The sequence below is a fragment of the Ipomoea triloba genome, chromosome 5, assembly GCF_003576645.1.
Source record: "Ipomoea triloba cultivar NCNSP0323 chromosome 5, ASM357664v1".
NCBI lineage: Eukaryota > Viridiplantae > Streptophyta > Magnoliopsida > Solanales > Convolvulaceae > Ipomoea > Ipomoea triloba.
Window position 1 is genome coordinate 5,035,455 of NC_044920.1, and position 26,841 is coordinate 5,062,295.

General features: G+C 37.0%; 2 protein-coding genes across 2 annotated transcripts; one reads left to right on the plus strand and one right to left on the minus strand.

The window, feature by feature from the left end:
* Positions 1-363: 363 nt before the first annotated feature.
* Positions 364-10,338, minus strand: LOC116019402 (probable sodium/metabolite cotransporter BASS4, chloroplastic). The gene is made up of 14 exons (XM_031259585.1): positions 10,093-10,338; positions 9,912-10,011; positions 5,165-5,272; positions 5,023-5,090; positions 4,308-4,386; positions 3,002-3,060; positions 2,836-2,904; positions 2,644-2,757; positions 2,321-2,342; positions 1,989-2,056; positions 1,384-1,469; positions 1,042-1,171; positions 810-911; positions 364-725 (listed from the first exon to the last, which is right to left on the minus strand). Exons 1-14 carry the CDS (start codon positions 10,294-10,296, stop codon positions 651-653), a joined length of 1,284 nt encoding a protein of 427 aa, XP_031115445.1. The 5' UTR covers positions 10,297-10,338; the 3' UTR covers positions 364-650.
* A 4,542-nt stretch (positions 10,339-14,880) lies between these two features.
* On the plus strand, positions 14,881-17,106 carry LOC116019401 (pentatricopeptide repeat-containing protein At3g02650, mitochondrial-like). Its single transcript, XM_031259583.1, has one exon. It carries the CDS (start codon positions 14,993-14,995, stop codon positions 16,814-16,816), a length of 1,824 nt encoding a protein of 607 aa, XP_031115443.1. The 5' UTR covers positions 14,881-14,992; the 3' UTR covers positions 16,817-17,106.
* Positions 17,107-26,841: the final 9,735 nt, after the last annotated feature.

Genomic DNA, 26,841 nt, shown 5'->3' on the forward strand with positions numbered 1-26,841 from the left:
ATTTCTTTATTTTTAGTAACATTGTCATTATTCAAAGGTAAAATAGTTCTCACAACCTTCCGGTACAAGAATTGTTCATCATGTTTCTCATTTAATGTGGCAATTTATATTTTACCCATCTAAATCATGTATTTTTTCCTAGTTTATTTTATTATATTTTAAAGAAAATTTTCAAGCATTACAATATCATAAAAATGTGAGTTGAATGCCTGAATCTCTTTTGAATTGGTTGGTTACTAACTAGTACTCCTTGAGTCTGTGTCAAAGTTTAGAGAGAATTTGCAGTGACAATTTCCTAGTGATTTCATAAGATGTACAATGAATGTATGCTCTTTATATTGGTTGAACCTTTGCACACACACAAAACACACACATCTTGAACTCTTATAATGAATTCAATGTACAATATATGATTCTCCAAATGCCAATTACAAGAAGCTATAGAAGCTCCAATCCTGCTATATACAAAAAGTGGCTATAGCAAGTTGACTGAAACTACATTTTTCTGAAAAAAATGACCATTTCATATTTTGATGGTTTCTGTAAGACTAAATGTAAGAAAAAGATAGCACTAAGTCAAGTCATTGGTGGTTGATACAAGTTGTAGTATAAACTTTAAAATTCGACGAGAGACGTGATGATTACTGAATTCAGGCCACCTTTGCATTGTAAGTTGCACGATCCTTTTGTAGCCAAAAGTTGACGATGAAAGAATCTATGATTATCTGCAACATAGTTTTTTCATGTCACCAAAGAAAAGCTATAAACGAGAAAGACAAAAATGAGAGGAAAAAAAAAACGATGAATACCTGGTTCAAATGGGCTGCTACACAGGGAAGAACCAGTAAACCAGTTTCACCCAAGCCTCCACCGAGCTGCTCCGCAACTGCTACCATAATGGGCAAGGTTTTCTAAAATGGCATGAAATATCCCAGGGTTAACATGACCCGCAGTGAGATTACAACACAACCGACTCTCTACATTTTCAGGTGAAACATTATTGTATTCTTTAACAAAGGGCAGACATCAAACATATTTCACCTGGCTTGCAACAAGTAGGAGGGCGCTGGCATTTTCCTTCTTTGCAAAAGCTGATTCAGAACCACCAGAGATGGAGGAGAGAACTTGTATGGCAACAGCATTAAAAGCAAACAACATTGCATGCAGAACCCTGCAGAACATAAGTCTTCTCAGTACAAACTTCCCAGAATGAAAGTCATTTGTGCCCATAACTATTTTGAACAAATATTGAAGTGCAAAAAACTAAACGATAGAAATCAATTGGAGTTGAATTTTGATTTTTTGTCATTAGCCATTAAGTGAGGTTTGCTTTGATACAGCAAAATTAAAACAATATGATACAGGAGAGGAAAGCATGCTTACGCTCCCATGACTACAGCTACAAGAAAAACAGCTGGGTTAACCAGTAGGAGCAGTGATCTTGATCTACTCACTTGTATAAATGGGGCCTGGTTAGAGAAAAGGAAAGAATTAGGATTTTGTTTTAACGGAATTCATGCAATCTTGAATGGTACATGCCTAACTGTAGTAATTTGATATTAAGTGTAAATCCTTCAAGGCATAGATTGCGTGATAATCTCAAATGACAAACAGTTAGGGGTAACTGAAGAAGCCAATTTGCAGTAATCTCAAAAATATGAGCAAGGTTTACAGTAAAGTCTAAGATGAGTGTCCTTTTATCACTTCCTAGACTCAAGTTCATATTGAATATCATTGTATCCAACACAACATTGCTTAAGAAAGGTATAAATGAATCTCAGAATACACAATGCAACAAACAGGGGAAAAAAACCTATAAAGTCTGATTTTATGCTCCAGGTTACAGTAACAAATACATAATACACTGAGGCAGAATATTCTGTATGTGTGCTTTGGGAAGAAGTTGGGGGAGTGGTGTTCTATGCACACAAGTCTATTGACTCAAAAAAACCAAAGAAACATGGAAATAAGGCAAGTCTTGTTCTTACTAAACTGAGGAGCATTGAATTTGTCATTGACAGGAGCTTACGATTTTGATCAGCAAAGTCTGCCACACCTGCATTGCAGGTGTATGTACAACAAAGTCTGGTGATTTATTAATTACTATCATATAAAATAATAACACAGAAAGTAAAGCCTGGTACATTACAAAGTCTACTAGCAGTAACTTATGGTGCTGTTAATTGATTGAATCAGTAAAGCCTGAGATTTAGGTGCAAGGAAATCCAGATTATGGATTGAAATTCTATTGCAATTTATGCCAAGAATGCATTTCTGTTTCAAAATGAGTTTCCTTGATGAAAAAAATATAACAACTCACTCTTGAAAATTTCTCGAAAAACCTGTTGGACCAAGAAAAAGAATCCATTAGACCTTGAAATGATGAACATATTTGAAATTAAGGACGATGGTGTTTTTTTAAGGAAGCAAATGTATAGGTGTGCGGATGCTGGTGGCCCAATAGGTGTTAATAATTGATGCATCACGATTAGAAATTTCTTTTTTCAATGAAAAATATCTTTGGCTTTAGTTATGCGAAGCGAATATATTACGCTTCAAAGGTTAACTATAACAAATAGAAAGACAAAACCAATTTTTTATTTAAAAATGTCCTCATATAATGTGCTTCAGAGTGAAAGATACCTTCCCCACAATGAGAGGAACCAAGAGTGTGAGGACAAGGCTTCTCATCAGCTGCTCAGTCGGAACGGATACACCAACTCCAGTGGCTACGAGCTTTGAGATGGAAAAGGGTATCTAGCATCACATTGGACAACATAAGGCATCTACCCAGGTTTGTAAGACTTTTTGGCATATAATAGCAGGGTAACATACAATCAGAATCCCTATAAGACTTGATATCACTGTCATTGAAAGAGCAAGGGCAGAATTTCCTCCAGCCAGCTGCATTTTAGAAATTCAAAACTACAATCAATAAAGAAAAAACTACTAGTCAGGGTAATAAAAAGGTGTAATGAGAAGATCAGAGTGATTCACATACCCGAGTTAGAGCAACTCCACTAGATAATGTTGTTGGCATACAGCAAAATATAGCCAGGCCTGTAGAAAGCAAAACAATTTCAATGGGTTCCTCAAATGTACGGAAGAAACTGTAAGCACACTGCATATTCCTCTTCTTGTTCTTTTGGATGGTTAAGCACACCACATCTTTCAACTGGAAAGTAAATAAGCAACCACTCTAAACACAGTGCATCTTTACATGAGATACCATGTGGCTAGATCATTCTTCTGTCAAAGATTTATCTTTTATGCATGTCTGAATTTAAAAAAATGCTAAACCACAGTTCTCAGAGAGTGTCATAACCGCATAGTTAGAACTCCTTAATTAGTTCTGTTCCTGGAAAAGAGGGATATCTATTCTCCATGCTTCTCAGTATTTTCACACAGTCTATACCATGTGTATATGTTAATATGTTATGATTCAGAAAATCAGGGTAAGAAATCAGGAGATTGACTAGTTGATTCTAAAATATCTTTGTTATTAGAATTGACTTAGTTCCTTTAGAGATAGTGAATAATTATGGTAAGGAGCCTTAATGATTCTCCTTTCCTTTTTATGTTTTATTTAGTCTTTGTAACCCTCTTATATAAAGGGGACTTCCATTCTAATAAAAGGGGCAGGCAAGCAAAAAATTAAGATAAAACCAGAGGTGGGAAAACTCTCAAAACATTCCTAGTCTCTTGTTCCCTAATCCCTTTAATTCTTCTCTCAGCATAGGCAACCCTCAAACAACGCCCGATAACCCTAATCGATATATGTCAAAATAACCCTTAAAGGTTCAATCTATTCAACTTTACAAGCATAACCTCAAAAGTCACAGGCCAGTATGTAACTAAATAATTTTTTTTTTAAAGAGCTCTTATTTAAGTAGAATGCTACTACTAGTGTTCACAAGTACTACTAGTGTTCACAAGTAACTACATTTGTACCATATGGACAGGAAAGAAGAGAACAAATTTGCTAGGCCAAGAATTTATGAGTTAACAAAGTTTATGTTAATTCTACTATTCTAGTTTAGTAGTTTTAGCAAGAGAAGATACCTGACTAGATTAACTCCCCAAAAAAAAAAAAAAAAAAAAAAACAGTCCTCTTCAAGTTACAGAGGCTGAGAAGGTAACCAATCCAAGAAAATGTAAACTAAAGTTGCAGGTGATTAAAGAGGACTGCTACATCACAAAGAGTCAAAATCTTATACCCTTAATTAAGCCTCCTAATACTTTGTATAAGTTCAAAAAAGTTCCCACTTAATTTAGAATCCAACTTAAAAGCAAATTTAGTGTCTGACCTGTGATGAATTCTTGAGGTTGAAGCCTGAGCAGCAAAATAATCTTTGAAAACAGAGGTGTGAGGAACAAAATAGAAGCCTGCATTAATAGCAAGACAGGACAAAGACAATCATCAGACAATATAAACATCAAATCAGAGAAACTTGATTCACTCAAAAACATTAAAGGCAATACCAAAATAGCATAGTGAACCAGCAGAAATAGAAGCCTGTATGTTGTTCAACATAAACATCAAAGTGATCAAACACCAAAAAAAATCCAATTTACTCAACCCAGTAAAAGGGGGGGAATGCACATACACACAACAGGCAGGATTTGGGAAGTCTAGCAAAAAAAAAAAAAAAAAAAAAAAAAAAAAACAACTGGATTTGATAAATATATACTGTTGATCTCTGCAAACATCAGAGGAAGCTGAATCATGATAGATAGAAATCATGGTATCTATTGTAAGCTGAATCATGGAGTATACACACACACAAATATACTTTACTTAATAAACGCTTTCAAACGAAGAATCAGCAATTTATGTAATGAAGGAAAATAAATATATTCCATGAAATTCTATAAAATAATCAAAACAGGCTTAACAGCAGATACAAAAGCAATAGATTGGCAAGCAAGAATATAGTTAATAATAGCAGGTAAAAAAGCAATGGCGAGACAGAGAACTGCACCTACAAAAACTAAAAGGGCACATAAGAATGGAGTTCATACTAGCCCAAATAATGCAACTGGCCAAGCTTCAGCAGCAGCACCAACTTCTTCGGTGCGGAGTGTGAGACCTGTATCAAAAGAGGGTAGAGAAAATGTTGAATATGGAAAATAAAAGAAGATAATATGACAACAATGACATTACCTGAGATAATAAATATCCCAAAAGTGCTGAACTTGGATAGATGATATCTATCTGCAAGACAACCAAGGCTGGGATTTGCCAATCCTAGTGCTACTCCACATACAAGAGCTGTACAAAATATTAAAAGTGATTATACATCTACTAATAGTACAGAGAAAGTTTCAACTAATCCAGAGATAAAATGATAAGTAATTGGAAATATTAAAGAATAGAAACAACAAGCACTGTTGCAAAAATCGGCCGCCTAGGAACCCCTACGCCGAGGCGAATTGCTCCCTAGGCGGCCGCCTAGCGCCTAACTAGACCGACTCGGCCGAGTTAACTCGGACGAATCGGCCTTGTTAATTTTTTTATTATATTTATATATATATAAATTTATTTATTTATATAAATAAGAGAAGTAAGATATATATATATATATATATATATATATATATATATATAATATTTGACATACATGAACTATTTTTTTTGTTTTTATAGGTCGTCGTCTAGACCGCCTAGGCGATAGTCTACCGCCTGACTAGCGCCTACTGCAACCATGACAATAAGAATAATGCCTTTTCGTTGCTTATCAAACCTGCATATGCCTATTGCTGATCTGATAGTTCTCAAAAGGTCATTCCAGTTTAGCACTGAATTTTTGTACATAGTTATTATTATTTCCAGAAGCAATCATAACTCTGATAAAGATCTTTATATAGCAAACTCCACTTAATACATTATATCTGCCTTAAGCAACTTCAAACCACATAAAGGAACTTCAAATTAACTTTCCTTTTGACAATTACCAATTTCCAAAGTCAGTGACACACATCTTAACAAATGCATTTATGAATGAAAAGAATCAAAAGATATTTTTGAACTTTCTATAATGAATAATGGGTGAGGTGTAACACCCCCAAAAACGGCCTATTTTTTTTTTCTTGTTTTTCACCAATTAATTAAGTAATTCTTAAAACAAAAATTAGAATGGGGAAGCTTTTCAAAATCTTATTGAGGGCATTACCGCCACACTTAGGCAACTACAATACCTAAGTGCTAAGGCTAATCCATAAAACAATAGCTCATAAGTTCTCAAATATAAGTCTTAAACAATAGGATCTTAAAACAAGTCCTGAATACAAAAATTTAATCACTAAGTTCCCAAAGCCAACTGCAACTCATCCTAGTGCACTTGCCACTGCATCTTTCATCAACTATTTCCTGTTACTCAAATAAGCAACAGCAACAACATAACAAAGAGAAAGGGGTTAGCATAACATGCTAAGTAAGGAACTGCCTGCCCTTATAAAAATAATTTTAATAATTTCATAAGGGAAAATACTTTACCAATTGCTCAATTTGGCTGCAGTGCCATATTAAAAATATTTCAATTTTGTAAGTATAAGGTAAAGTAATCATATAGAACTTTTCACAATATCATCACTTATGAAATTTTCTTATAAACTTTATTTTTGTGCCACACTTGCACACCACAAAATACATATGGAAGCACATCAATCACACATAAATGGGACAGGGTCCTTTATTTTTAGGCCCTAGTGAACGGTGCTTCCCACACATCCGAACACTCGACACATTTCCCATTTCTAATGGAAACCGGACTCTAACCTTAAGTGTGTACACCCCCGAATGAGGATTCCAAGCCTCAACGGGAAGTTACCAGCCCTAGTAGCCAGGATAAGGTTTCTACTGACTACCCCTGAAATTAGGGTACACAGACCCGCCTCAACAGGACACACCATAGTGCCCTAGTACCCGAGGATTGTTCCTTACGGGTACTCCTCAACAATAATTAAATTTCAACCACCTATTCACAATTTCACAAATTTCACATAGCTTCCATAACTTGAAAATAATTATGATTGAAAATCTTTCTTTTGCTCATAAATAAATTTGCAAGGCAATAGTTTTCTTAATCCTCAATTCTCAATTTTACAAAAATGGCATTTTTGAAAAGATCATTTAATCGCATTTGATCCAAAAATCAATTTATCAAAATCTCACACTTGGGTTCAAATATTGAGTATACCTCAAAAATATTTCTAACATAGCTTCCATAAAAATCATTAGGCTCAAATAAATCTTTGGCTCAAAATAAAGTAATAATTTTGTAAATCAATATTTTGATCAAAACCATACTTGTACTCAAACACCTGAAATCTCATCTTACACTTTAATGATTTAAATAAAATCCTTTTATCTCATCCCCAAACATCATACATAATACCTCAACAAATACGGTGCACATAAGTATATATAATTACACTTTTGCAATGAATACCATGTATACATAAATATTGTATGATGGAAAAATACATATACTATAAAATAAACATACATACATGTATATTTACTACTCATACGGTATAGTACTCATAAAAAAATACATTTTGTATACTGCCCTATAATATATAACTAATCGAGTACATACATATAATGCACATATACATGTAATATACATAATTGATAATTTAACACATGCACATATTACTCTACAAAATTTTAATTGAAGCACTTAACCATTTTATACCTACCCCATAAGAATATCAAGATATACATATATTCGTATATACTAAGCAAATAAAATCATTTTTTTTTAAATAAACATACGTACATCATGCTATTATATATAAAAGAAATATATAAAAATATTTTTTTTATTTAAAGATTCATACGTACGTAATTTATTAAATATATAAATTATTTATATTATTACATAAGAGATATATATATCATACGTACATAATAATTTTTATAAAATAAAATTTTATAAAAGATGTATATAAATCATACGTACATAACTTACATACCCTAATATTATATATATTTTTATATTAAGAATTTCCTTACGTACATATTTTCAAACATTTTCATAAAATAGAATTTTAGTAATTGAATCATACATCTCTATAACCAATTCAATTCCTTAGAACAAATTTCATATATCATACCACCCATGTATAATGTATTGATATCAAAAATAGGGATTTTTCACATATTCATTCATCAAAACACATTTAATCCCTTCACTAGGATATATATACAAAAATCATTTTAATTTAAGGGCAAGCAAGAGAGAAAACAACCCACTTACTTGGCACAACTCCTAGAGTTTTCTCAAATTCCTTCACCCTTCAAAGCTTGATCACATACTTAACTAACCACCAAGATTTTGCTCCCAAGGATTTCAATCAAAAGAACAAGAAGAAGAAGGATTTTTTTATTTTTTTTCTTGATGGAAGAATCGGCCAAGGAATAGAGGAAGAAGACAACTCCACTAATCCATTTAAATGAAATAATGGTATGATAATCATGAAATAATGGCATAATAATCATGGGATTTGTAACCTTCAATTAGAGATAGTAACCTCCAATTCAAAATAATAAGTTTTAATGAGATAATAACCCATGATCTACTCATATACATATACATATATAATATATATACACGGCTAATATACATACATATATATATATAGTCCAAGGTAAGTAAATAATGTAACATAGAATTTGAATATAAAAATATTTATGTGTACATACGTACTACAGTACTAATTAATATATGTATACTAATTAACATGTACCATATATATTTATAGAATAATTAATATGCATATACCATGTTATACGTATACACTAATTAACATGTATAAAATATATATATTAAAATATGGTTAGTATATATATCTCATATGTTTCAAAATACATAATAATACAATTATAGAAAATACTATATAGTTCAAGGATTTATTGGTTCAAAAGAATATATGACTCATGGCTCAAATGAATATGAACGTAGAGGTAAGGTTCAATGAACATGATTTAAGGACTGAATGAACAATAGGAAAGAAATAAAGATAGCTTTAAGAATTCAATTGGATAATATTGGCACCAAAAATCTCAAGTGAACATAAGAGTAGGGTTCAATGAATACGGTTGAAGGACTAAATGAATATTGAGGAATAACATGAGTAACTTGGAAATTCAAATAAGTGGAATTTGGAGCAGAAATTTTCGGGTGTCACATGAGGGTACTGGAATTAACCATCCCACCCAGCATTTTAGATATGCAGAGAAAGATCAAAGATGCAGTTGTATATTTGATAGAAACAAGAAAATCATCAGAAAAGTTGAAGGCAGACTTAGAAATTCACTTCTACAATTACTAAACACAGTTCATCTTTTGAAATATGAGTTGGACAACCTTGACGCAATGACGCCTAACTGGTTAAAGTTCTGCAACACAAAACGAATGAAGAGAATGCCTGCACTCTCCATGTTTATGATTCTCAGCTCCCTCTCTCTTCTTTCCTAGCCTAACTAGATAGATTTGGAATGGTAAAAGTTCACACCTTTTGCAGTTCAAGATAGCACCAAACTTCTTTTCCATTGGTTCTCCACTTCTTCCACTAGCTAGATGTTGCTTTTAAGTTTTAACTACTACATGATAAGAATTAGGACCAGTTGCTACAAAATGATACTCATTTACATCCTCTGCTTTTAACAAACTGCGAGTTACTAAAAAGGGAAGGCAATAAAAGGAGGAAAAAAAAAAAAAAAAAAAGATAACTTGCCAATAATCATATAACAAAACTCTAAAACTTGTACTCAAGTCATCTAAATCTTCCCTATTAACATTTGCTCTAAGCAAATTGAAGTTTGCAATACTCATGTAAAAGGCAAAAGAGTAAAAACACCAAAATGATTGATAGTAAGTAAAGTTTGTACCCAACCAACATACCTATTGGAAGAAAGTTATCAGATGCAAATTTCAAAATAGGTTTAACCCAATTGTACTCTTTTGCTGGAACCTCTGGAAATTGATTTTCACTGCCATTTCCCTGAAAAACACCAAAATAATTCTCGGAAAAATGCCAAAGTCAAACAGCTATACACAAGTATATATATCCTAAGAAATTTACCCGATAAGATTTTGCTTGGGCTCTAATGGGCGTTACTGTTATGAAGGGGTACTTCCGAGCGAGAGGTAGATTGAGTTGGATTCTGAACGAGTAATCTCCGGGTAATGGGAAGCGGGTGGCCGGAAAATAATGTCGGCGGCGAACGGAAGGTAGAGAAGCTCTGGCGGAGAGATTGAGGGATGTGGTTCGGAGTGTTGCAGCCATCTATGAGTAAACGTGGAATGGTAGAAGCCGGTGACCTTACGGCGAAATGGATTGACATATTTGACTGCAAAGTTTGGCTGAAAACAAAAAATAAATAAAATAAATAGAAAGATTAAACCAATGTGGATATAATATTTGATTATTTTTGAGTTAATTATCGAAATGGTATCTTCCCTATAGTGAAATTATTAATTTGTTCTTTGACTATTTTTTGCCTAATTAAATTCATCAACTTTAGAAATCTTAATCAATTTGATTAGCTATCATATGTCTGTTTACTCGGAACCAAATTGGTAATTCCGCTATAATCAATGGATCATTCTGGTAATTAACTTTTTGGTTTAATAAGAGAGGAAATAGTGCATGTGATGACCGAAATGACCCCTTAATTATAGCAAAATTATCAATTTGAACTCAACACTCAAATAAACAGATGTTTGACGGTGATGATTTTGTTGGAACTGGGTCTACCATAAACCGGGTATAGAGATACATAACGAGGTAGGAAAATAGTAGTATTATTGTTTGGTACACTAGACCCAAAAGAGTATGTACAAAACCCGAGATATCGACCCAAAACAACAGCCCAAATAGTACATAAATAATATAAGCTATTGGTATTGAACCCTGGTGTATGAGTTAGAGGTTAGGAACCCATAACACTGGACCAAGGGGAATTGAGAAATGGTCCTAGACAATTTTTCTTGCCCAATTAAGTCCTCAGGCTTTGAAAAATTTAACCATTTTGTTCCTCCGTTTATTTTACCGTTTGATATTCATTAAATCAGGACCAAATTGGTAATTTCATTATAGTCAATGGACCATTTCAGTCAAAAATTAATTACCGAAATGGTCCCTTGACTATATCAAAATTACCAATTTGGTCCTGATTTAAGGTTGTTTAACACCAAAATAAACGGAGGACCAAAATGGTTAAATTATTCAAAGTCTGAGGACTTAATTGGGCAAAAAAAATTGTTAAGAACCAAATTGATAATTTCGCAATAGTCGAGGGACCATTTCGGTAATAAACTCTAAAATAAATCTGATTTTTTTACAAAAAATTTTTAAAAAAAGTTTGCCAAACGCGTATCTGACGCACCCGTTGGGCGTCTACTGTGCGCGAAACGTGCACAACTCCTCCATGTTATATATTTTCCTGCTGCACAACACTGTTCCAAGGACTCCAAATAATAGAAGCACCTCTACTTTCTCTCTCCTACGCCCTTTTTCTTCCATGTAGGTATGCACTGGACCAAAAACCTCAAAAAAACTTTTGATGTGGATGCTCTAAAGGAGGGAATGATGCCTATTTATAGTGTAGAGGGCCTTTTGGATTGCTGACAAGTGTACGACATTGGTCATTCATCCCTATCCATCCTCCGCGTGTTCACGTATGCCTCGTGTCTCCAGCTTCTCTTGTAAAAAAAAAAAATACTTTAGAGGTCCTAAGGGATCGTTCGTTTACTTCATTTTCCTTCATTTATCTTGTAAAAACATTTCTACTGAGTGTAGAAAGATGGAGAGTAGCAAGGAGTTGTGAAATCCTTTATTGAGTGTAGCTTTGTGCGAGACACTCGAGGAAACTAAGTATAGCTTTGTGCGAGACACTTGGTTGGTGTAGGAGCGTACCTAGGTGCGAGGCGCTCGGAGTTGAGTGTAGCTTTGTGCAAGACACTCGGGAAGTGCTTGGGTAGCACGGGAAGTGTGAGACACTTGGTCGGTTATTTTGCAACATTGTTCTCGCCGATGTAGTAAATAAATGTTACGACGTCAGTTTTTTAAAATCGACGTCGTATGTTATTATTTAAAAAATAATAATTAAGATACAACGTCGGTTCTTTTAAAACAGACGTCGTATATTATTCTCCCAAATGTAGTCTTCCAACCTTTTTCTTCTTCCTCCAAAGCCCTTGTAGCTCTTTGATGGTGAGTATCTTCTCCCAAAAGTTGGTAGATCCCTCCTTAAACTCCTAGAAGAGACAACACACCTTTACTCTCACTCTTTTTGTCTCCAAAAATGCAGCTTCGATCCTAGGGTTTTGGGAAGATGAACATTTTAGAGTGGGAGCAAAATAGGGGTCACGTACTAGAATTTCTCGACGCGTCGAGCTTTGAAGTTGGCTCAGATTATCGCGTACTGGAATATCTCGATGCATTGAGACTGGTTCTCGACGCGTCAAGCCTTCAGAATTAGCTTCCCCACTCATTGTTGACTCCAAAACATGCATTAGAAGTTCTATTGCTTTGCCTCTATTCTAAAATGATTTCAAAACACTAACAAACACCATAAAACACTCAAATCCAGCATTATGTCATATCTACATGAGAAAGCAAGGAAATATGCATTGTTGATGACAATTTAATGCACTAAGGCTAGGCTCAAAAGTATATCCAAATCAACTAGAAAAATATGCACAAATGAGATTATATCAAACCACAGTCCGTCAGTCCACAGGTTCCACCTTTGGCTTATAGACCTTCCATGGTTCCACTAACGGTCTCACACTCTCACAGTCTCACCTATCCTCGAGACTCATGGCTTCAAGCTGTTCAGCCTCGCTACTGTCGCTAGATCGCCTGGATGCTACCAGTCCACCACGCAGGTCAAGTAATATAATTATTTAATTACTGTTTTTATTTTTTATTTTTACTGTTATTAGTTTGTTATTATTTTATTAAGTATTTAAATGTTTAATTAAGTTGGTAAATTTTTATACTATTAATAAATCATTTTTACTGTTAAATTGTAAATACAATAACACTATTATACTAAATATGTTTTTTGTTGCCAAAGACCTTGTGGTCAAGTGGCATTCGGTGTACACTCCCATGTGTAAGGGAGTGGGTTTGAGCTTCAATGGAGGCATCTGTTGACTCTTTGTGCTTCAGTACTAGTTATGAACAGAAACTACAATCTAACAGAGTCAGTCGACCTAAAAAAAAATATGCTTATAAATTATAATTTATTAGCCCGTGACCCCAGTGTGTTAAGTGTTATATATTTAGTTGTTTACTGCCAATGAGTGAGTTATACATTTATGTGTTAAGTGCTAGTGACTACCACTTAACCAAAAAAAAAAAAAAAGTGAGTTATACATTTATGTGTTAAGTGCTAGTGACTACCACTTAACCAAAAAAAAAAAAAAAAAGTGCTAGTGACTAGTGAGTTATGCATTTTTACTGCCAATGTTTTAATTTTGATTAACTAGTGTGGCACTGTGGCAGTGTGTTAAGTGTTAACCAGTAACATTTATTTTGTGTGTTTAATTAACATTCTATTAAGTGAGTTGGGCGTCAGCCGCCGAGTTGGCAGAGTTCAGTCCCTGCTCGATTCGAGACATGACGGCTTACTATGGAGGGATGTGGTTAAATGGTTAATGTCCACCTACTTATCAACAATTTGTTTTGAGTAGGATACGGCGACCAAATAGGCAAGGAACTTTGGGGTTAAGTGTGATTGACTTCCAACAGTCACGGGATGGGTGACCCTGTGGGAAGTAAGCATAGTTCAGCGCTGAGATCTGATCTATCAATTGGTATCATAGCCGAGGTCACGGGTTCAAAAATTTGAGTCAAGTACTAGATGGGATGTGAGTGTAGGTTGGGCCAAGTCCAGTTCTAGGAGGGGATGATGGTCAAGTACTAGATGGGATGTGAGTGTAGGTTGGGCCAAGTCCAGTTCTAGGAGGGGATGATGGGCGTGTAGCACGTAGGCTAAGGAACGAGTCAGGCATGCTGCGCAATTGGGCTTGGTGTTAAAAAATTGTCGTAGGTGCTAGGAGGGGGATTGTTGAGCGTCGGCCAGGAGATGCCAACACATTCAATGGAGGAGATGTCTTATTGGAGTCTAAGATCTTTAGCTGCCTCAATCAACCAACCGACCGATCATCATCGGTCAACCTACACCATACTATCATATCTTTCACTGAGTCCTCTTTCCCTCTTCATCGGTCGTTCCTCCCCTCCGTCTATTCCCCTTTAGTTCTCATGCTCAAAGAAGTTACAATCCATCTTAAAACTTTATTTTGGGTAAAGAAACACAATATGTTGAAAATTTATAGTTTTGCACAATCAATTTTAAAAATAAGAAAAAAAAACTCTAATTTTATGATTATATAGTTAATATAAAGTTTGTTTATTACATAAACTATATAAAATTATAAATTATATATTTTATAAATTTTATAACTTAATAATATTATAATTAAAAAATAAAAATATTATATATAAATTATATTAGCGTAAAATATAAATTAAATGAATTATAATTATATTACAAATTATAAATTAATATCTAATTATCTAAACATATATTATATATAAGCGCACATAAAATTTGTTCAAAATGTATGATGTATTTGGTTAGTAAAGGAATTAATTGTTAATTCAAATATTAGAGGTTGGAGTTTGTTCGTTGAAGTCTCCCATCCTTATAAAAGAAAAAAAAAATTATCAATAAATAAAAGAGCGAACTCTTCTTTAAAAATAAATATATTATTCATAATTTTTCAATAGTATTTATTCTATATATATTTTTTAACATTTTCAATACAAAAATGTAATTTTCCTTGGGCCTCCAAATCGGGTTATGTCTTTTAGCCCTATACTTCGCCGGCGCTGCCAACTGCCGAGGTTTTTCCCCTGAAGGGTTTCTCTTCTCTGAACTATACATTCCACTCTACAGAGAGGAGAGATGTGGAGATCGACGATTACTGTAGGTAGAAAAGCTCTTCTCAGAAGGCTCGAAGCAAAATTTAAGCAATCCATACTCCAAAGCGCTTCTCAGGTATGCTACTCAATTGAATCTCCATTGAATCCAACTCCACATTTCACTGCTTCCAGGAACTGCGTTTGTCAATACTCGTTTAGGTTTTTCTCGTCAAATCCCTCACTCGATACCGAAGAATCTGAGTTTTCTAACGCAGACGGCTCTGTGTCTGGTCATTGGGCCAGCGCTTTCGATGCGGAAAAATCCGAGGATGGATCTTCCTCTGTTTTCGGTGAAGTCGATGATGGCTTCGCTGCTGCGAATGATTTCGCCGTCGAAAATGGTGACGTTGTTAAGGCGGATGGTGAGCCTGAGGTGTCTCTAGGAGAGGAGGGGATGGAGAAGGTGGAGGAAGGTGATTCTGTTGAGAAGCTGGAAAGAATGTTGTCTTTGCTTCAGAGCAGTGGGATGGTTGAGGGGTCCTTAGAGTCTAGCCTGGAGGATATTGGTTTGAATGTTGATGAGGAGCATATCATAAAAGTGCTCGAAACCAAGTATATTCCTGGGGAGAATTTGATTGAGTTTTTCAGTTGGGCTTTGAGGAGACCTGGGATGGCACTGAGTACCACCATGGTTGAAATGCTGACCAGGGCGATATGTAGTGGAGAAACAATGAGAGATGCCTATGCTCTGTGGAATTTGTTGAAGGAGCTTGGAGAAAAGGAGATTGGAGTGTTGAGTACTGACATACTGAACGAGTTGATATCTTTCTTTTCGAGGTTTGCTAAGGGCAAGGCAGCTTATGAGGTGTTCAACAAGTTTGGGGATTTTGGTTGTGAACCGAATTCTGATACATATTATTTCACAATAGAGGCTGTTTCTAGGCGCAAAATTTATGATTGGGCCAGCACTGTTAGTGAGAAGATGCTAGGTGCTCAAAAGTTGCCCAATGCTTGTAGAGTAGGAAAGATCATTTCCTTTTTGTGTAAAGGAAACAAGGCTAGAGATGCACATCTTGTTTACATGGCTGCAAAGGGGAACGGAGTTAGTCTTCCTCAGACTTCCGTTAATTTATTGATTAAGTCTCTCTGTGACAAAGATGAAGACGTTTACTCTGCGTTGGAGATGGTGCAGGAATTTTCAGAAGATGAACGGAAGCATGCCATTTATTCGTTTTCTTCAGTTATTCAAGGGTTATGTAGGCCTAAAGACGACGGGGAAAAGAAGGCACATAGAAGCAAAGACGTTGAAGAGGCCAAAAATCTGCTCCTGAATATGGTCGATGCAGGTCCACCTCCAGGCAATGGGGTCTTTAATACAGTTATTACTGCACTATCCAAACAAGGTGATATGGAAGAGGCAACAAAGTCGCTGAAAATGATGGAGGAGAGGGGCCTGAAACCTGATGTTTACACATACACTGTAATTATAAGTGGTTATGTGAGGAAGCTCGAGATGGATGAGGCTCGTAAAATTTTGGGTGATGCCAAGAAGAAACACTCTAAGCTGAGCTCAGCTACATATCATACGCTTATCCGCGGATATTGCAAGCTCGAACAGTTTGACGAGGCTCTTGCATTATTGAGAGAGATGAAGGAGCATGGTGTTGAACCCAGTGCGGATGAATACAATAAGCTGATCCAATCTCTTTGCCTAAACGCTGTGGATTGGGAAAAGGCTGAGAAGCTACTGGAGGAGATGAAGGGGAATGGGGTGCATCTCAATGCAATTACAAAAGGTCTTATAAGAGCAGTTAAGGAGATGGAGCAGGATGAATTAGAAAGGAAAGAAATGACAGTTGATGCATAAATTCTACAAGATAACTGTGTCCTGTGGTAGTAAATTCTTGTAGCATTTAGTATTTTGACGATAATTGCAGGTGAGCTCTTAGGTTCTTTTTGTTTTCCTTGATTACGTTTTCTCTTTGCAGAACGTTCAAAGCTTAGAAGAAGTAAGTTTTGTCTTTCTCCTATGATTGGCTATTGGTGTTCTTCATTTGCCAATGCTAGCTCTAAAATAATCAAAATAGTACTCCTTAAGTGGGAAGGGGTAAACATAATGATCACGAATCACAATACTGTCTTGATTTTTTTCCCTTATAATTTTGTATACAGTAAACGAGTCTTTTTTTTTTTTTTTTTTTAAAAGGTTGAATTTTCAATTCCAAGAATTCTCTACATCCCGACTCGATAGAACATTTGAAAAAATGTAAATTACGATAATTCAGTGGCTTAACAAACATGACCAAATGATTGGTAAATAAGTCGCTATTGTCATGGCTGATTGCACATCTGCACGTTATTTCAGCCGCCAGGAACTTGTGAATCTTAGACAAATTGTAGCAAAAGATTCTAAACCTGAAACTCAACACCACCATGTTGGCATGATGCACATTAGAGGGTATGTCACAACTGATGTGACATGAGAATTAAACCGCACAATATAGTGAAAATACAATGCATAACATAAAATATGTCATGCTCTAGTGGCACGAAATGATTCCCCAGAATGAGAGGTTATGGTTCTTTACAATGGTGGCATCGTCAAGGGCCGCTGCGCAATATCATGTACAGTATTATATTATGCATCTACATCAAATCAACTTTTTTCCAGCGGAGTCCTTACGTTGTATATTGACTTGTCGTTATAATTATAGTCTTGACTTAATATTACCCCGAAACAAAAAACAAAGGGACATTTGTAATTGAAGATTTCTCTGCAATGGCGGCACCGATGCGCAATATCATCTACCGTGTACGGAGTATTATATTATGCATCCATATCAAATCAACTTTTCTCCAGCGGAGTCTTTACGTTGTATATTGACTTGTCGTTATAATTGAATAGTAGTCTTGAGTCTTGAATGTACGAAAACTTAAAGTTCTACTTAATTTTATCAAATTAAAACTTAAGCAAAAGAATAAATAAACCTGAGACCGTGACAACCAGGATTGTTAACGCAGTTCGAAGCAATACTCCTACATCTGCGGGGCCACTCACGAAAACCCAATCCACTAACAAAAACAAAGAGTTACAAGAAATGAAGATACCAACACCATTCTACAATGGACTACGTTGAGTAAGAAACTATTTCTTCAAAACTACAGTCGTGGATGAATTCGTGCAAGCCGATCACCAAGCCTTCATAAACTTCATGAATAACCTGACTAGTATTCGCACCCTTCAATCTTCAACGTTGTAGAACAAATAAAATAACCATCATATGATTTCTTCATAAACTGAGATGTAACACAATAATATAGTAAAAGTATTTGATCTGATCACCCTAGCACTTCTCTCGTAAGCCGTGTACCAAAATATGAAACCAAGCTTTCTTTTTATACTTGAGAAATCAAACCCACTCTTGGCTGTAATTGTCCACGCATTAGATCCCCAATAAAGACTCATCATCACATATTTTAATCTGGCGCCACACTTTGCGGACGGGCAGTGAAGGATTCAAAAGCTAAGCTCAAGTAGGTTCTGAAGTAGTACGAGGAATAGGTCCAGGCAGTTTAGGAAAACTCAAACATAATTGAACTTAACCTAATGTATGACAAAAAATTAGGCCAATCTCCTAATATGTACCAATTGAACATTTGAACTATTTATTATATTTAATCATGTATCAATTGGACATTTACAAACTCCCCCTTTGGCAATTATTTGACATCACAAAACTTATTATTTACAGGGAAGGTGTCTACTTAAACTACCTGGACTTTCCATATAGAGAAGCTTCAAAAATATCCAATCAGACTAAAAGCACGGGTCTGATTCAACTCAAACAAAACCAACATAGGATACTTCATTAAACTTATCAACTGTTGTTCCAAAAACATCAAGAAGCTTCAACATTAAAGTCATAAAGTACTGATCAAAAGTAGGTTATCATGAAGGCATAAACAGTATCATAATCAGACCATAAACAGAAAATACCAAAAAGGAATACCATCAGAAAAATACCAGAAGGATAATACCATCAGAAAATACCAGAAAGATAATACCATGTGAATGCTCCCCCTCAACAAAATATCTCCCCCTTGAGGTCAAAGTAAGTGCCAAAGGAGAGAACTAATCAGACGCAGCAGAATCAGTAGCGTTGTCGGAGTTAGAACCAGACTGCTCACCACGAGCCACTAACGCGGCATGACGCACCTCAAGACGATCAATCTCACGCCGATGAATAAGCATGTCATGTTCGATACCGGAACACACATCCTGTAGAGAAGAGATAGACGAGCGAACAAGAGCAAGATGAGCCTGTAAAGATCGAAGATGAGCCCGGTGAGCGATTAAAGAAGGCGGTTCAAGATATTTAGGAACATCAGTAGAAGACCCCGTCGCATTAGAGGACCCTGGATAAGGACTGGAGGCCGTGAGTGTGATACGATCATCAAAGTGATGACCCTGAGTCAGCCGCTCAGCAAACAGATAAACACCATGATTATCCAGTATATGCTCATTCTTGTAAGGCTCAAAACCCTGAGCTTAGAGAACTCCATAGATAAGACAAGGAGACGGCAAGTGAATCTTAGACTCTTTCTTTTTGGTGAAAGACATGATGTGATCATAGATAAGAGTGCCTAAATCAAAATCCAGCATGTGTCTAATTTTGTAGAGTAATACTGCCATCTTTCTTGATATAGTCTGAGGATTGACGACCGGCAGCCAATTCGTGGCAGCGAGGCGCAGCAGAACCGAGTATACAGTTGTAAGCTCAGTGGCAGGGATGTCTTCATTCGGCCATGAGCCAATTTGATTGTGTGTCAGTGAGCCGGCAAGTAAGTCATAATCGGGATCAAACCGACAATCCAGATCAGTACGCTGAAAAAAAGAATTAATCTGAGCAGGACCGAAAGAGTACCATTGTCCCCGAATGAACACCTGATGAAAGTGATGGGAGACCGCAATATCTGACTCAGGTAGGAGGTTCGTGTAGAATTCAGCTGTCAACCATTTTGAGTAGTGACCAATATGTTGTACTGACTTAAGAAGATTCTGAGTCCGCAGAAGAGATATGATATTGCAATTCTTAATAAGATCCGTTTCATCAATAGCCTTCTCAAGAAGAAGCTCACGATTTGAGTGAGTTCCCTATGAATGCCAAAGATTATCATTTAGAAGCATAGGTTGGAATGCAGCAGGTTTGGGAGCTTTTGGAAAGGGAGGTGATTTTGACACTTTGGATGTAGTAGCTTTTGAGCGTGACACGGTGGGTGAGGATTTTGACACTTTAGGTTTAGGCCGGGGAGATGAGAGCATGGGAGAGGATGGTTTAGACAGAGCTCCAGTACGGGATCTAGTCATCCTGGCCGGAAGAGATGGACCACACTGCTTGCGTGGGGCAGTCTCAGAGAAAATCACAACATCGTCAGGCTCAACACTCTTTCTCTTGGCAGGAACAGATATGGACTCAATTCTTTTGTTTTTTCCTTTGCGGGAGGGTGCTAAGAAAGGGACAGAAACAATAGGAATGGATTGTCTCAAGGAATGAGGTAGACCGCCAGACATATTAGAATATCCCTCAGCTTCAGAGACTGGATTAGCAGAGAATTCAAACAGTTCTGAGTTTGTCACAGTCAGCGGTGCAGATGCAGAGACTGTAATGGTTCATTAGTTCGCTCAAACTCAGGTAGACCTCCAGGAGCTGTGGGTTGTGTAGACTTTGATATAGATGCAAACTTAGACAAGGATGCAAGCATAGAGAGAGAGAAAAAAAATGTAAACATACCAGCACAGAGAGAGAGAAGTCAAACACAGAAGAAGCCATCAAATCACACGAAAAAGCTAAAGAAGAAAACATAGATACCCACGTGACACGGAAAAAACATATGCACAACCCCATATAAGAGACAAAAAAAAAAAGCAAGTGAGATATCACAGATGCACATGTTCCCAAAAACAAAGAGCCTAGAAAAACAAGATGAAGCCAAAAGATGCAGAAACATACATCAACAAAAACAAATAGGCACTTTGAACAATCAGAACCTCACACTAACGCACAGAACGCAAATAAACACCCTTGGAATTTAAATTAACAAAGATCAGTGTGAAAAAGCTTAAAAAGCACAATGATTGCACACAAAAAAAAAAGGCACAGAACACAGAGAATCACAACTAAGGCAGCAAAATTAAGAGAACAAATTCCCACAAGACAGCAGCAAACAAGGAAAAAATGTAGAGGTAATAGATGCTACTAAACATAGATAATACGAAACTAAGAGGGGAGAAACCACACTCACGAAAGAAAAAAAAAACGAGAGAAAAAAAACAATGAACAATAATGTCGGGAAACATGAAAAGCGCAAGAACGACACCCTAGATGATGATATTGAGACAATATCTCCTAAGAAGAGGAGAGGAATGATACCGATTTTAACGAGGGAGGTTTCGGGTCAGCTTGCATGGAGATATTCACAGCTTCTTCAGCGACGTCGTCATCATCCGGCAAGATCCATGGGTCGGCTACGAGATTCCGGGTCATAGCCATGAGCTCTCTGGACTCCTTGGTAGTGAGATCATCCATGAGATGTTGATTGTTTTTTAGCGTAGCTAACACTCGATCTTCAACCGCGTGGGTGAGGGGAGAAATCCCGTCAAGAATTTGACGGAACAGGGCAAGTCTAGCAGTTGGAGATGTGAGGATGAGGAAGGGATTGGAGTCCATTTTGGGTGATGAAGACGCCATTGTAGAGGTCGATAGAAAAAAAATGGCGAGAGGGGTGAAGGGAGATGGAGGTTGGCGTGATCTGCTTGGGAATGGGGAAAAGACAAACAAAAAAATGACTAAATATTTAATGGGATATGATAGAGGTCTTAAAAGGTGTGAGATGGATGAGGGGTTTGAAATAGGGTAGGTAGGTGAAGGGATGAGCTAAAGCCAAGGAGAAAAAGAGTTGTACATTAATAAGAATAAGTGTTTGGATGGAACAAGTCAATCCCAATACTTGAGATTTTATTTTCGAACAAAGTAGCTCCTGAAAGTTGAGAGAAAAAAAAATTAAAAAACGAATTATTTAAAACCCACAATAATACCTGTATTAGTTTGAGAATTTGCAGACGCCCATGGCCGATCGAAGTGATTCAAATCGAGTCTTGTCCAAAGGTTTTGTGAATATATCTGCTAAATTCTTTTCAGTTGATATATAGTCCAGCTCAATTTCTTTGTCTTCAACTAACTCTCGAATAAAGTGGTGCCTGATGTCGATGTGTTTTGTTCGGGAATGTTGGACTGGATTTTTGCTTATATTGATCGCGCTGGTGTTGTCGCAATAGAGTGTCATAATATCCTGATCTAATCCATAATCTGTCATCATTTGGCGCATCCATACCTGATCTAATCCATAATCTGTCATCATTTGGCGCATCCATAAGAGTTGCGTACAGCAGCTTCCAGCAGCTATGTACTCTGCTTCGGCTGTGCTTAGAGATATGGAATTTTGTATGTACTCTGCTTCGGCTGTGCTTAGAGATATGGAATTTTGATTTTTACTCAGCCAAGAGACCAGGTTCTTTCCAATAAAAAAACATCCACCTGACGTGCTTTTTCGGTCATCAGCATTTCCGGCCCAGTCAGCATCACTAAAGCCTGCAAGATTCAAATTAGTATCGTTCGAAAGCCATATACCGTAATTGATTGTACCTTTGACGTATTTGATAATACGCTTTACAGCATGGAGATGTGATTCCTTTGGATCAGCTTGATATCTCGCGCATATTCCAACGCTGAGCATGATATCCGGTCTGCTTGCAGTGAGATATAGCAGACTGCCGATCATGCTTCTATATAGAGTAGGATCAATTGAAACACCCTTCTCATCTTTGAAAAGTTTTGTGGTGGTCGATATCGGAGTTCTGGCATCTTTGGCAGAGTCTAACCCAAATTTCGTTAGCAAGTTCTTAGCATATTTTTCTTGTGATATGAAAATACCGTTACCTGTTTGATGTATCTGTAGCTCTAGAAAATAGGTCAATTCTCCGATCATACTCATTTCAAACTCTTTCTGCATGACTTTTATCAGTTCATCTGTGGCACCTGGTTTAGTGGATCCAAACACAATATCATCTACAAAAACTTGAGCAATGGTGATGTGATTACCTGACCTTTTGATAAAAAGGGTTTTGTCTACTCCCCCTCTCTTGTAGTCATGTTGTAGTAGGTATTGGGTCAGGCGTTCATACCATGCCCGTGGAGCCTGTTTGAGACCATACAATGCTTTATCCAATTTGTATACATACTCTGGATGATGAGGATCTTCAAACCCCTTGGGTTGAGCTACATATATGTCTTCAGACAGATATCCGTTGAGAAATGCCGTTTTGACATCCATTTGGTATAGCTTGATTTGGAGTGCACATGCAATTGATAGCAGGAGACGTATAGATTCAAGGCGGGCTATTGGAGCAAACGTTTCATCGTAGTCGATGCCTTCAATTTGAGAGTATCCTTGTGCTACTAGCCTGGCTTTATTCCGAGCAATGTTGCCTGCCGAATCTGTCTTGTTTCGAAAGATCCATTTTGTACCTACAACATTAACACCGTGAGGTTTGGGAACAAGATTCCATACCTTATTTCTTTCAAATTGACCAAGCTCTTCCTGCATGGCCTTGATCCAGTGTTCGTCCTGTAGAGCTTCCTTTACATTCTTCGGCTCGATTTTCGATGTGTAGCATGCATTCCCTGCTAGTTCAACATAATCCCTTTTTCTCCCTCGAGTTCTTATTCCAGAGCTTGGATCTTCGATGATATTCTGTACTGGATGATTCCTTTGTATGCGTGTTGGAACGTCTTGAGTAGATTCAAGAGTTGTTCCTGGATTGTAGACTTGGATTGTACCTGGATTTGGTGTAGAGGGTTCTGTCGCTGCTTCCGGAGATTCTGGTCCACTTGGCAAGGAATCAGGAGTGCTCGGTGTGGATTCTGGGTTACTTGTAGAAGCTGAGTTATCCGTGGGAGGTGCTGGAGTAGATTCAGAAGATTCTAGATTGTTTGTGGAGTAGTCCAGTTGAGATCGGGGTATCTGAAAGATGTCTTATGGTTGATCATCTACCACAACATTTGCTGATTCCATAACTGCTTTTGTTACTTTGTTGTAAACTCGATACGCACGGCTATTGTATGAGTAGCCTAAGAATATACCCTCGTCGCTTTTTGGATCAAACTTCGCTGTGGGAGTCCTGTCCTTCAAAATGAAACACCGTGAACCAAATATGTGAAAATATTTGAGATTGGGTTTCTTACCTTTCCAAATTTCATATGGAGTTCTGTTTGTGCCGGGACGAAGATATACTCTATTGATGGTGTGGCACGAGGTATGAACTGCTTCAGCCCAAAATCTCCTTGGTATGGATTTTGCATTCAATAAAACTCTTCCCATCTCTTGGATTGTTCGATTCTTTCGTTCCACCACTCCATTCTGTTGAGGTGTCTTTGGTGCTGAAAATTCATGAGTAATGCCGTATTTGTTACAGAAATCATCAAAAGAACTATTGTCGAATTCACGTCCATGATCGGTCCGGATTCTGACGATTGGTTCATTTTTGGTTTTCTGAAGTTTGAGAGCTAGCGCTTTGAATGCTTCAAAGGTTTCTGATTTTTCCCTGAGAAACGTTACCCAAGAAAATCGTGAGTAATCATCTACACAAACTAGAATGTACCTCTTACCTCCAATACTTTCTGTTTGTGTGGGTCCCATGAGATCCATGTGGATCAGTTCCAGGCAATGTTTGGTGTTGATCTCTTTTATGGCTGGATGAGATGTTCTTGTCTGTTTTCCGGCTTGACAAGCACCACAGATACTTTCTTGGTCAGATTTCAAATTCGGCAGACCAATCACAGCTTGTGTTTTGACTAACTTGTCCAAGGCGCGATAGTTCAGGTGTCCTAACTTTTGATGCCATAGTTCAGCTTCATCCATACTGGACTTGCAGCACACAACATCATTAGTTAGAATATAGCAATTGTCAGAGGAGCGTTTACCTTCCATGATGCACTGTCTTTGACTGTCTAGGACGTTGCAACTGTCTTTTGTAAAGTTGACATTCCAGTTCTGATCACAAAGTTGACTTATGCTGATGAGGTTTGCATGTAACCCGTTGACAAGAAGAACCCTTTTGAGTTTAGGTAACCCAGCAACATTTAGCGTGCCGACTCCTGTGATTTTTCCTTTAACACCATCACCAAACGTTACTTCACCTTTGCTTTCTTTGATGTCATTTAGGAAGTTAACGTTTCCTGTCATATGGCGAGAACAGCCACTGTCGAAATACCACCTTTCTTCTCTTCCTGAGGATTTTGTTAGTAGAGATACATGACAGATGTAATCAGACTTTTTCACCCAGACTTGTTTGGTGAACGGAGTGATAAATTTATGCTTGTACTTTTCGACCCTCTGATCTTTGTAGAAATAGTAACATTCTGGTCTTGTGTGTCCTCGAACCCTGCAATAATGACAAATAGGGTTATAAGGTTTAGAAATACGTTTATACTTCAGGACCATATTGCGACGATGCCTTGCCGAATCCATTTGCCTTGTTGTACTGGATTCTGGCACATCCTTTGGATCTGGTCCAGCAGCTTTGACAAAAACAGTTTAACCCTTGTGTTTGTCTCCTGTGAAACCGAGACCAAACTTTGTAGTTGATTGCCGGCCTGTGTTCAGAATTTCATCAAGGGTTGAAGTAGTATCCATCATTTGGATCTGTTTCTTGAGTGTAGTCAGTTCCTGCGTTAGCTTGGCCACTTCCTGTTTCAGCTTAGCTTCTTGTGCAGAAGCAGCTTCGAGTAGAAGATCTCTTTCAGATATTTATGTTTTGTACACTTTGCTGGCGTTTTCTAATATGCCTACCTGACTACACAAAGAACGATTAGCTTTAAGCAAGCATTCCCACTTGGGATACAACTTTTTATATTCTACTTCATAAGAAAAAGGAGGAATATCAAGATCTTCTACAGAGTTGTAGTCACAGCCTTCTGAATCAGCTATATCTTCAACTTCTGGATCAGCTTCAATCCTGGCTGTGAACGCTACAAAGTTGCCGGTTATCTCTTCTGGATCAGCTTCGACTTCTGGGTCAGCTTCATCATCACTCCATGTTAATGCTGCCATAGACTTTTTCCTTCGTAGGTAAGTGGGGCATTCAGCCTGAACATGTCCAAAACCTTCACACTCGTAGCACCTAATGCCCTTGCCACCTGTTTTTTCTCTAGATTGAGTTGTACGTGTTGCAGACGGCTGTGTTGTACGAGATCCTGCTGGTTTGTAATTTGATCCATTTGACGTGGAATTGGGTTTTGATGTGTTTGATCCTTTGAAGTTTTGAGAGTTATTGCCGCGGAAGCTTTTCTTCTGTTTGACCTGTTTCAAGATCTTATTGAAATGTTTGGTTAATAAAACTACTGGATCATCATCCTCAATATCGTCTGGATCTGTTTCAGGTACCTGTTCGTCAACTGTAAAAGCAACATTCTTTTGTTTTCTAGAATGGTCAGTCAATATTTCCGGTGAGTTCTGGAGGAGTCCTGTGCTTGTCCATCCTGAAACACTTAGCACACGGTGAAATACAAACACAAAACCAAAGAAGCGAAAATAGAAACACAAGATGAACTCGTAAGTTCAAGAAGCACGATTTTGAAGCTAGATCGGTTAGACTAATAAATTAAGTCCTCGGGCTCTGATACCAATTGAATAGTAGTCTTGAGTCTTGAATGTACGAAAACTTAAAGTTCTACTTAATTTTATCAAATTAAAACTTAAGCAAAAGAATAAATAAACCTGAGACCGTGACAACCAGGATTGTTAACGCAGTTCGAAGCAATACTCCTACATCTG

Coding starts and splice junctions, on each gene's coding strand:
- LOC116019402 (XM_031259585.1), bottom strand. CDS start 10,296: ATGGCTGCAACACTCCGAACCACATCCCTCAATCTCTCCGCCAGAGCT. Junction 2,905..3,001: donor GTGGAGTTGCTCTAACTCGG/GTATGTGAATCA, acceptor TCTAAAATGCAG/CTGGCTGGAGGAAATTCTGC. Junction 726..809: donor TAGCAGCCCATTTGAACCAG/GTATTCATCGTT, acceptor ACTATGTTGCAG/ATAATCATAGATTCTTTCAT.
- LOC116019401 (XM_031259583.1), top strand. CDS start 14,993: ATGTGGAGATCGACGATTACTGTAGGTAGAAAAGCTCTTCTCAGAAGG.